Source organism: Buteo buteo, chromosome 13 (genome assembly GCF_964188355.1).
Source record: "Buteo buteo chromosome 13, bButBut1.hap1.1, whole genome shotgun sequence".
In the NCBI taxonomy this organism is placed as follows: Eukaryota; Metazoa; Chordata; class Aves; order Accipitriformes; family Accipitridae; genus Buteo; species Buteo buteo.
In genome coordinates this window covers 24,671,457-24,684,237 of record NC_134183.1, presented here as the reverse complement: position 1 = coordinate 24,684,237, position 12,781 = coordinate 24,671,457, and the positions used below count along the sequence as shown (strand labels likewise).

The window sequence follows — 12,781 nt, the reverse complement described above, 5'->3', positions numbered from 1 at the left end:
TTTGATCCATCTGGATTTTCACCACAGAATTTTGCTTTGAGTTTCCAATTTGAATACATGAAAGCTCTGCCAAAACCACATCACATTCAAACCACAGGAAATCATGAATTTGGCACTGTTTGGACATGGAAGCTGTAAACAGTGTGCAGGTTCACTCAAAACTGGATCACTGTCCTTTGAGTTATGAAACACAACAAAACTTCCAGCAAACCAGGTCAGAATTCTGAATTACTAAAGCAAGGAGAAATTGCAACTTTTGCATGGATCAGGATTTTGTTATAAATATTTTCCCCTAACTTTTTTTCCTTCAGCTATAAACATACTATGTGGAAGAATAAAAAGAGAAGTTGGGTTTCTTCCTTTCCAAATTTGAGTTAAAACAGGATTCAGCTAATTCTCATAGCTCCAACATACACATATCCTATTAAAGACAAGGGTAGTTTCCTATTGGCTGCCTTGAGCATGAATAAATGTAAAACCCAGAGTTATACTGAAGATATGAGTATGGTTTAGTTTTATGTGCAAAATGATAGGTAGTCAACTTACAACTAATTTACATCACTGCTACAGGAGCAAGCCTCCCATTTAAAATCCACTAGATTTTCAGCTGCCAAACACTGGATTTTTCCCCCAGGATTCCCAGTAGCAAACCGCAAGGAACTTTTATGAAAATGGAAAAGTCTGAAGTATGATTTTTGCCTTCAAAATAAACATTGCCCTAAAGAAACACATATTTGTAAAGAAGTCACAAGTTCATTGAGGACGAAAGGAAAACAATCTAAATTTCCAGACCAAGCCTGAAAACAATCCAGATTCCAAACCTACCCAAGCCACAAGTTCGAATGCAGAGCGACATGAAGGTGGTTTGACTGAAGTAAAACAAATAGGAAGCAAAATGTAGTCATGCAAAAGAAGATTTATAGTACTGCACTGCCTCCAAGAAAATGCAGTTTAATCTTGCTGAATTTCATTTTTACCAGATTTTTAAACTAGGCATTTTGAATGTCAGAAAAACTCTGCAGGGATCCATAACACACAGAACCATACATCAGACATATCTGACCTGTCATAGAGTTTTCGGATGTACATAGTTGCTCTCGCAGCTTTTCCACGTCATCTGGATGAACCTGTTCATACAAAGTGCTGCCAAACCATTCAGACTGTGGCTGGTTCAGCACGGGAGTCACAGAGTCTGATACGTAGATCACTCTTCCTGTCTCAGCTGCAACTACAAACAGGAACCCATCTGCAGCCTCCAGGATAAGATGTTTCAGTTCCTTCCAAAGAAAGGATTTGATTAGAATGCCAGCAAGGAAAGGGAATTAAATAACACATCTGTCACTGCTGAAGAATATTGTTTTCTTGCGATCTTAGTAGCTGATCACAACCCAGGCAGAAATTTTCACTGCAGTATTGATATAACAACTAAATCAAACTTGCAGCAAGCCATAAATTGCTGATCTTAATAACAAACAACACTTCGTTTTCCTTTATTGCTTTTCATCTGGTGATCTCAATGCACTGTAGGAAAACCAAGTAACTAAAACTCACTGCATATTGTGTGATAGGCATCTAACATTAAAAAATAAAAAGTTATTTCAGGGTACAAACAGAGGAAATGAGCAGCTATAACTCATACGGCAAACTCATCCCTTAATTAAACATCCTGAATAATTTAATTGGAAAGAAACCAACAAGTCTTTCTGGTTTGGTTTTTTTCTTTTTCCCCTCAGGATGAGCTCAATTAAACAGTCGCTGGATAAAAGGCAGAAAGTGTAATGGGAACAAGGACAGGAATCCCCAGCCTCCCATGAGGGGGCCCAAGCCACTACGCAAGAAGGTTGTATCACTTCTTGCTTTCTTTTTCCAGCCTATGAATATGAAGCTTCAGAGATCCAAAGGGTCCGGAACACCCCTGTCTTTGGCCTTTTCTTTACACTGTCCCCTGCTCATCATCTTGGGTACTTCTGTCCTGAGACATACACCTGAGACACAGTACCCAGAGCCCCGACCCCATGTGGGGACTGGAAGAGAGACCGTAGGCCTTTGAAGCAAAGTACTTCTATCCTTCACTTTCAGACACTTGGTCTAGACAGCCAATACCTTGAACTGCACATGCAAGCAGCTGTTTGTATGCATCACACAAAAACGCTACCTTTGCTTAACAGAGCTTGAAAACCTCTCACAGGAAAGGATGACAACTACCACTCCAATTCCTGCAAAACAAGCTCAAACTCCCTTTGCTTGGTGGCTCCAGTGACCACCAGAGCTTGTTAAAATACTGCACCTGGAACTCAGACAGAGAGCTTTGGACAATCTGAGTCCCATTTCAGCTTAGACAGCTCAGCACGGCTAGTGTGCAAGTGGCAGATACTAGCTGATAAGGTGAGCATCAAAATCTGGTAAATTCTACTAAAGAAATGGCTAACTCACCTCAAGAAACACTTAACAGACTGTCAACTTCTGCCACCTTATTGTAGAGAAAGCACATCAATTCTGAACCACTGACTAAATAAAAAACCTCACTGCATAGCTGGCTGCCATATACAGAAGATAATGAGACCTGTTTTGCATACATTATTAACAAAGATGAAGATAACTGTCATTCTGCAAAGTTCAAAAAACCCAAAAAGTTGCAATGAGAAGTGACTAGGGTGCCCTACCAACAACCAGCTGAATGGCACAGTCCCTCCAGAAACACACTTCAGGAAAGCCAGAATAAGTAGAGATGTGAACTCTGAGAAATGAGCAGCAGCTGCTGTTTCTCTAATAGCAAGAAGTATTGCCCTTAGCCATAATTTACATGTGTAAGTGCTTAAATCATTCAGACCACAAAAATGCACATTACACCCATAGGACTTGAAAAACAATGAAGGTGGTAGGAATTTTCAGTGCACTCAGTTAAACACAGTTTTCCTTGGAGCACTGGGTGCATCTTCCTTCTTCCATCAAAAATGTAACCAAGGAAGTACCTCAGCCAGTACAGATGGGATTCATCTCTGCCCAGTTCAGCTGCTGGGAACTTAGGCATTAAGACTAAACAATGTTTTTAAGCTTCCTCTAAACCCAGCTGGGAGAGGCAGGTCTTTCCAGATTAATTTTTACCTATTTTAGAGACCCTTTGTTAGGATGGGAAGAACCCAGTTCTGGAGGTGAAAATTCCTTTCCAGTGATGAGAGGCAGCAAGTGACTTGCTTTTCAGATGGACAAACCTCAATGATAACAACACCCCTTTTACTGCTTCAGAAAGAAAAATTTGTCATCTCGTTAAGATCAAGTCCAACCAGCCACAAAAAATTGTCTGTATTTACACCTTGGATATGTAGCTTGTATCAATTACTACATGACAGCGAAGGATCAAGCTGAGCTCTACTCCTCTCAGCATTTCCTCACATCTTTTAAGACCACAAACCAGAGAAAACAGACATTTGCAAAAAATCTACCTGTTCTGTAAGAAATGAAGGCTTGTAAGCTCCATCAGTAGATTTGTTTCCAGTGCCTCTCATTGATTTCATGTGTGAAACCGCCATCCGAAGAATGGTCAACTTGTCGGGCTTACGAGCCAACGCGCTACAAGTGGGTACCATATCAGACAGTTCGGTGATGTACTGTGTCATCTTATTTCTCCTGCGTCTCTCAATTTCACTATGATTCTCCCTGAACATTTAAAGAAACACCAAACCAACAGAAAAGCAGACACAATCAGTGTAAGAATTTCAACTGGAGGTGATGAATCATAATACTTTGCACTTGTTTTGCTGTTTCCATCCCAGGAGAGCAAAGTGCTTTACAAAGCTAAGCACTATTATCCCTCAGTCTATAGACAAAAAATCCAGGCCACAGAAGGATAAATATGATTTGCCCATCGCTGTGAAAAGAACCCATATTTCTAGCTATTGGCTTGTGGCCTTAATCTCTTAACCAGTTTAATCTCCTTTGGTTTAAGGGCAAAAAATGAAGCAGAAAGATGTGAGGAACTGACAACTGCCAACTCCAGCCAAACTTCCAGATTTGCTGTGATGCATCTCACAGCTTCCAGTCTGTACTCAAGGTGTTGGATCTGCCTATAAAAGGTCTCTTTTAGAGCAAACCTCTCACTAACAGCTGGATCAGGTCAGCAGTTAAGTGTCAGCGCTGACTTACAAAAAGCCCACTCAATGACAACACAGACCTCCAGTCCTGTAATGTTGTGTGGAACATCCTGCATCCCTGTAGGGAGGCACTACATGCCTACAAGGTCAGACTGCAGGACTGGGACCATGTAAGAGATAACAGTACATACAAAAAAAAACCCCAGTAAATAAATAAAATGAGTGTGAAAGACAGCAAGTAAACATCTGGCTTGTCAGACATAGATTGGAATTTATGTTCGAGAACAATCTAGCACAGCAGGGAAATAACAATGACAGTACTTGATGCTACCCCACTTTGGGCTAAGCTCCAATGTTCTCATCCTTTTATGTTTGCCACTCGCCACTGAGGTGGGGAGTCAAATTTGAGAATTCTTGAAGTGGATAGTCACCAAAATCTTTCAGAAGTGAAGATCTGGGAGTTCTGTTTTCCCATACTGTAAATCACCATTGCTTGATCACGATTAAGGAATTACACCAATATATACATCTGAAATGGTCCAAATGGACCTAAAATGCTTTGGTGCATGGCACTTATTTTTCCCATACTGTACCTGTCAGGTGGCAGCTAAATACATGTACACGACAGGTACATGATGCTTCAGATGTCAAAGCAGCATCTTCCACTGATTTCAATGAGCTGTGCATAGCATTTTCTTGTGGGATCGCTGGCGGATCCAACAAGATGTGAAAGGTGATCACTTGGAGAGTCCACCAGCATTGGCCAGTATGATGACACAACATTAGAAGAAAATGCAACATTCTTTGGAGCTGACTGTTATAAAGATTGATCATGAAAGTAGAAGCTAGGCTTGGCACACTTTTCAGCTACTTTCAATAACGTAGCCTTTTCTTAAAATGCAGGAAAGAATCCGAGTTGTAGTATGCTGCTTCCTGAAATAGAGGAATGCATGGGCTTGCCCTGCTTTACAATGTGTATCCTGCCCCTGCACACAGAGGTGTTGTATGCATGAGGCATTGTCTCCAGAAATACCATTTGTTATGGCTACATGCAGAGTTATTATTCCTACTGATGCCTATGCTTACTATCTGATACTCAGGAAATCCAGCTATGGGTCCCTGCAATGATAGCCCATGGTCATTCAGCAAATTACAACCAGTTCCTTGGTTAAGGTCGCTATCTACTTAACTATCTATTACACCGTAATAGTGAACCCTTCCATTTCAAATGGCTGATAAACAGCCTTCGTGGGGGTCTGCACAGATGCGGGACAGAACAGTGCCTGTGGGAGTTGAATCATATACACTTACACAACCAGAACAGCTTGTGTGACAGTGCATATGTACATAAGAGCACACATGTGTACATGTCAGCATATACATGCAGATAAATATGGACAAGGGGAAGAAAAATGCATTTTACATGATGAAAGCTTGCTCCAAGTTCAGCATTTTCACAGAAGTGGTGATTAACGAGGCGGGGAGGGGGCAGAGAGACACAGAACACACATATTCAACAGATATTTTACATTTATAAATACACATTACATCGTCTGCCACTAAAGTATTTTAATACTCCTGAACATTGAAAACAACCATTATAAAGAGTAAACAAAGAAATTGCAAAACTTCCTGAGAAGAAAGAGAAGAACATCCAACAGTCCATTTAATTTATAATCATAAAAGCTAAAACATAATAGTATGTTAATCAACTGGCCATGAAAACGTTCAAGCAAACAAAACCCTGAAACTAGCTCAAATTTAAATCCTTGAAAGAAAAAGAGGGGCTGTGGTCCTCTTCCAAAAGTGTCTGCCCTAGGAATCCTGGCATTCATAAAGAATGATGGCCTAATTTTGTAATTTCTAACTTTGTTTTCATATGGAAATTTTGGAGGGACGTTACATTTTGGGAAACTGCGGGAGCTGATCCAAACCCACTTAGGTCCAGGGTTAGTATTTCTGATTTCAAGCATTTTTGAATCAGCCAACCCTCCTGAATTTTGATCAGTCAGAACAGCACCATATAAAATAAAATGGGGGCAAACCATATTTGATTTTCCTTTTTCCTACCTGGCCATCCTTTCTGTGTCAGCAGTACTTTGATCATCGTCCCACCTAAAAACAAAATAACCAGCTCTCTAAGCTAAGGCACACGTACTGAGATTTTTTGGACACGAACATCCCCCTCTTTTCTCTCAGCAGAAGAGATCTACAGAACACGCCTACCTTGCAAACTTTTCCTTATCACCAGAGATTTGATCACCATCATACCTAGAAACAAAAGACAGTAAGTAAATCCACAAGGGTTATGCATTGCATGATGATCAACATACAGCAGAAAGAAAAGAGGTTCACGACTGCAAACTATTACAAATAACAGCAAGAAAAATGAGGGCATGGGAACGATAAAGCAAAGAAAACGTAGAGTCTGATGAAACTTCCAAGCCATGCCAATTCAAAAGCTTCATTTGTATACTTGAAAAAGTTGGAGACACATTTCAGTGGATTTATGCAAACACTTTGACATACACTCATTGCTTGAGAAACTTAACAACCAGCACCATTACAGAAAACACCACTGAGCTTTTATCGACAGCAGCCCATGAAATATTCATTGCTGTGTTGGAAGTGAAAGAGCTGTATCTTTTCCAGATTGCAACCACAACTCACTCCATTCAGCAGAGGGCACTGATGGTCTACAGATAACATGGGAGGGCAGAGAGACGCGCCTAAGTGCAATGCATTATATAAGGATGCCTTCAGAAAAAACCTCTAGTAGGTACAGACACTGTAATGTCTGTTGGGAAGACTGGCAAAAGTCAGTCAGGCAGATGAAACTGCTGGATGAATAGAAGCGAAACTAAAACTGGCTTAAATCCATAGAAGTAAACAGGTACCTCACTCCTACCCAAATCAACAGAGGTTAGATGCCCAAACAGGTATGTGCGGTGTATCGGCAGCAACTTTATGGAGAAAATCCAGATCAATAGGACTTTTGCCCTGTGGGATTCAAGCTTCACTGCTTCTGAAGCACTACCTCAGAGACAGGCAGCAATATGACATTTCACTAAAAAATGACATGCTGCTCCTCCTTTCCCTTTCCTAAAAACATACTAATAATTTGAAATTAGATTTTGCTAGCATGGTTACAAAAAGATGTATATGTTTGACAATCATCTCACTTTTGGAGAAATTAAATTGCTTGTTCCAAAACAGAAAAATGTAGGTTTTTGAAAATACAAAAATAAGGCTAATGGCTTTTCTAGAAGTGAAGAGTATTACTGCTCGAGAATAGTCACATGAGATTTTGTATTAGAATTATGCTTTTCCAAACTGATGTAATTTATTACAACAGACAGCCTATAAAGGTCCCACATATTAGCCAACAAAGTAATACAGCATAATTAAGCATCTCTTCTAAAAAATTAATAATTAACTTTTTCTTTTTTCCTTCTCAAATGAATTAAAACTAATTTTAAGTACCCCAACTGTGCAAGTTCCTCTATGAGGTTTCATATTTTCCTTCCTCATTAAGACTCATTCAAACGCTGAAGACAAAGCTTAAGTGAGACTTGAGTTGTATTTCTTATGTTGTGTTTAACACCAGCACCCTCAAAACATTCAAGTGAAAACACCACTTTATTCCACTTGACTCTGCCCAGAGAACAGACTGAGCCCCAAAAATTTTAAACAAAAAGACAGATTCAGTGAGGAATGGCCACATGCTGTAACGTGAACAGTACATGCATATGCCTCCATGTGACAATGAGATGCCATGCAGAGATACCTGAGCTGGCTTGGAAGTCCCTGAGAAGCAAGGTGTGTTAGCTCACATGGAGTAGAGTGCTACCATCACTACCGCCTGTGCTCCCACTAGCTTGGGGCCTGTCTATTCATCCTTGTCTGGTTGACTGGGCTGAAGATGTTCTTGCCTCCAACTACTGTTTTCTCCCTTCCAGTCTCCTAGCTGACCTCTCTGCATGCATGCTTCTTCAGGCACTTCAGTCAAAGCCAGCTGGGTTAGCTTAAACATTTAAACAGCAGTTCGTTGCTAACTAAATAATTTTGACAGGAGACAAGCTAGGAATCAGTCACGTGAGCGATTTGGAGAAGGAAAAAGTCCTAAAAGGAGGGCACAACTACAAGAGGATGTCTGAACGTGGCCTTGGGCACCTCTGCACTCTTTTTCTGTACTCTCTAAAAGCAGAACAATCTGGGGGTTTTACAGCATTTAAGATTTAAATACCAGATTTTGATCTGACTTCTAAAATCAACTCAGTCTAAGCATACCACAGCACACCTCTCCAATAAAAATAATGGAACTATTGGCTCTCCCCACCACCAAACTTTGAAAGGCTGAAGCCAGGATGGAGAGAGACCAACACACGTGCACCAGAGTGCCTAGAAACCCTGACACTTATGCAGGCACAAATAGGGTCACATTCATCACAAATCTTTTTCCCTTAATATGTATCTTCTAGCAAACTTTACAACTAGCCCCCAGACCACCAGTTTTAACACCAGAGACTGGAATATCCTTTCTGTAAATGACATCAGCTAAACAGGGGTGCTGCTGGTATTGTCCAGTAGGTTATGATATGATGTTACAACACATCTTCAGCATACATATCTTTCGGACTGACTAGGAAGATCTTGTTAAAAGCCTACGGTGACAGCTGTGTTTCAACCTGGCTGCTGCTATACAGAGCTGCAGTTACAATCTGGATAATCAGCCTCAAAGTATCTACCCCTCAATACAGCTGCTTGGTTTCTAATGAAAAAATGCAAACAGTGTGACCAGAAAAGAAGGAAATGTGAAAAAAATGGCAATGATGCTTTAATGTTTGTTTTTATTTCTAGCCTAGAATATTCCATGTTATTTAACATTTATTTTGGCAATTTTTACTTTTCAGTTACACCTAATGGTACATAATGAGCTTTAATCTTAAAGAAACAATCCACACCTCTAGGATCTGTCATATTGTCTTAACAGGCAGTTAACATTTGAGATAAATTCAAAATAAAATTAATTTTCAGTGGCAGAAAGACAACTTCAGCAATGTCTAACCAAAGTTCATCTACTGCAGTTGAAATACTAAGCTAAAAATCACAAATTTTTTCATTTGACATAGTGGCAGAGCGTAATTATGACACACACACTGTCAGCTCTGTAAGCCAATAACTACATTAGACAGATTTCTGCCAGGATGCCTAATTTGCAGAAGAAGCTGATAAAAACAGTAACTAGAATTTAGGTCAAGTTGTTGGTATGTTCTTCAGCCATATTCACATTGACTTTAAAACAGCAGTAGTGAGACAGCTGTCTTTCTCCACTGAAAGAAGTCAAGTGATTTGGCCAATTCTTTGTAAATGCTCACCTTGAAAATTTGCTGGGCCCCTCTCCATCTTCATCATCGAAGTCCATTCTGTAAAAGCAAGATTTCCAAATCAGTAATCATGACATTGGCAATGGTGACACGAAGATTCAAGCCAGCGGTTCTCAACCTTGTTTGATTTATATTTTAACACGAGGTGTCAATGACTGTAGATTCCAGTCTTACTCATATTCTCCAGACCCCCTAGAAGTAGCTCATCAGCTGCCAGGAATACAAAGAATACAAGTTTTAAAACAAATGAAGTAGTAAATGACTGTTCTTCTCCACAGAAATCTGCACTGTTAAAATTAACAAATAAAAGGAAATATTAAACAAATGCAGTTCTTGTGAGATGGTCAGAAGTACTATCAGGCCTAAGAGATATAAGTTTACAGAAATCAGTGGGGACTCTATGTTAGAGGACTGAAATTAAGGCTAAAGAAAATAAAGTTCTAAAGCTGTACACATATTTTTGCCCCAGTCTAAAGAAAGCAAGTTAGAGGTAGAGCAGAATAAACTCCCAGCCTCCCTGCTAAGAGGATTATCTACGTCACCGCTACTGATTGTAACTGTAGTACACTCTTTAGACTTGCCCTACGTTGCCAATCATCTCACACAAATTACCAGCCAGTCTGCAGATGGCAACTACTTCGTGGTATTCCTGTGGTCATTACTAAAATGACCTATGGGTCTACCATGCACCTAACTTACCTGATTTATGTCCCAGACCTTCCTCTTAAGTCAGTGGAAGAGGCAAGCTCTTCCTTGGGCCAAATCTCAGCCCTCCCGTTAGGCTCCTCCAGAGAGCCACAAAAAGCAGAAACCTCTTTCTTCACTTCTTACACAGAGAGACGAGGAAGACTAGTTTCCTACGTTAGGCAGTGTGATTGTCTCCTTCCCGTTGATACTGAGTCACTACAAAGCTATGCAATAGTATGATTTCCAAAGCATTTTATATATTTTTATACCTTTAAAAAGAGGAGGACAAATATATATCCCAATTATAAGGGGGTGACTCTGCCATTAAGGTAGACTAAGAACAAAGCTGATATAAAGTTATTAAAATACACCAATACAGTAATTGTACATGATAAGAAAATACATTGGTATGATCTACAGACCTTGATCAGTTTCTTAAACATGTTTTATGTAGATAGGAAATCATAGTTTTGTTTTGCAAACAATTTTGTTGGGTTTCTTTAACATTCTAAGCTTTCTAACATTTGTGTAGTAAAACTTCATACAATTGCAGATTCCATGTCCCTAACACTCTTCATATTAACAACAGATATAAGTCATATTAAAGGCAAAAACCCTGCAAAGGGACAATAATATTTCTCTCAGTATTAAAAGAAACACCTACCAATTAGAAATTAAGAGTTGTATGTTCAGAGAGTGAGAACAATGATGTAAAAACTCTCTCTAAAACTACATCGGCGTAGAGAAGTATGAGTGCGAGTCAGGCAGTACTGCCTTGCTTCCTAACTCCGATATCCAAGACAGAGCGGTCTATAAAAGATGTGTCTGAGTCACAGCAATCTACGTACAATCAGGACAAGGGCAGCCCATAAGCACAGGAATTGGAAACGGTATTAGAAAAGTCACAATAATATTTTCCAGATGGTAATAACGATTATTCATTTCTGGAGGAAGCAGAGAGAAAACCATTTTCCCCAAAGAGTCTCAAGACGTGTATTTAATTTGGTTAAGTTTGATGCAATCATCAATTTCACCATAAATCACATTTTTGCTCACCTAATTACCACCGAGTCTGGTTTCAAAGCCAGCGACCTCTCGGCCGCCTCGCGCAGAACACCACCGACCTCCAGCGGCCAGCGGCCCGCCTCGTGCCAGGGCCCTGCAGCTGAGGCAGGACCCCGCCGCCGCGCTCCCACCCCTCACCCCAAAAGCGGCCTCCGGCGCTGGCACCGACAGCCTCAACTTCCCCACACCGCCTGCGTATACGGTACTGCCAGCAGTTTAACGCTGGTGCATCATCACCTAGCCTCTTACTTACCTGCTTCTTCCCCACATATGATAAGGTGCCTGTAGGTGACATTCCAGAACCAACTTCCCAGTTATTTCAATTGCAACGTTTCTACCTACACCCAAAACGTGAAAGTCAACGTTACAGGAGAGCTGTCTGTTTACATGCGGAGGGGACACTCAGGCCACCACTGGGCTGGCTCCACCTGAAACCACCCACAAAAGCATCACGGCAGGCGTATCCTTCACTGGTTTCACTGGCAACTGAAACACAACTGAGAGAAACCCCCAGTTTCTAACTCGGCGGAAAACGGCTGCAGAAAATATATACACCTATGGGGAAAAGCCTTTTCTTCAGGGATTTAATAAGACACTGCTTTAATTTGGGAGGAATTAATTTTGTAATTCCTTTCCTTCCCCTCCAATACACTGAGATCCCATGCCTTGGTAGATTTTCTTAGCTTCCAGCCAAATACTCCAGCCGAGTGCTGAGAGATGGATTTTCTCCCCAGAATCAAACATTAGCTCTACTGCATTTAGTCTAGCTTATTGTTACTGGAATATGATGCAAAGAATTACAGAGAAGCTGATCACAGTTTAAGGCTTGATCCTGCTGCCCATGCTGTATGCCTACTTCCAAAGGAGTAAGTGGGACAAACACACTTATTTATCTAGGTGGCTGGATACCAGCTTCTCATCTTGTAAGATCCTGATGGGTTAATATCCATAGGTAACACCTGCCACATTTATAGCAGGCTCATCACAGCAGAATCTGAGTGCCTAGGGTGCAATACCAGACTGTAGCAGACTAAATCTTTAAATAATGCATTTGCTTTGTTAAACTACCAAAAAACCTTGACTTTATTCCAAATGCAGGATTATTTAAAAAAAAAAAAAAAAGAAAATAAAAAAGTGCATTAAAATGTCAATACTTGTAAAAATGCAACAGCAAATGTATCCCTGTCCCATCTTTGTTAATAAACACGTTTCCTAATTTCACATTTCACTGTGCAAAATGTAAAACACCTTTTCAAAACCTGAAAAAAAATCTCAGGTATAAAGTCACTGATTCCAATGTCCTGCCTGAACCATCGTGCCTGCTTTACAGCAAGATGGAGTGAAAGATAGGGAATCAGTTGTAACCTTCAGCAGAACACAGCAGAACACATAAAAATAATATTCCAACAAATTCCTCATACCTTGACAGATAAGATCTTCTGGTTAGATAGAATACATTGCACATTAGCAAAACAGTAGGAGCAGTCTCCAAGAAGACAAATGACATCATTTCAGAAGTTTCAGAAAGAGTATCTTTTATCTTAATTTAAA

At 40.3% G+C, this 12,781-nt stretch overlaps 1 protein-coding gene across 1 annotated transcript in view; it reads right to left on the bottom strand.

The window, feature by feature from the left end:
* The window catches only part of ARNT2 (aryl hydrocarbon receptor nuclear translocator 2), a 108,248-nt gene that overhangs the window by 64,763 nt on the left and 30,704 nt on the right, over positions 1–12,781 (bottom strand). The window contains exons 3-7 of the mRNA XM_075045114.1: positions 9,470–9,517; positions 6,318–6,362; positions 6,162–6,206; positions 3,444–3,657; positions 1,064–1,277 (exon numbers count right to left, since the gene is read on the bottom strand). Coding sequence (XP_074901215.1) covers positions 1,064–1,277; positions 3,444–3,657; positions 6,162–6,206; positions 6,318–6,362; positions 9,470–9,517 — 566 coding nt within the window. The remainder of the gene's footprint in view (positions 1–1,063; positions 1,278–3,443; positions 3,658–6,161; positions 6,207–6,317; positions 6,363–9,469; positions 9,518–12,781) is intronic.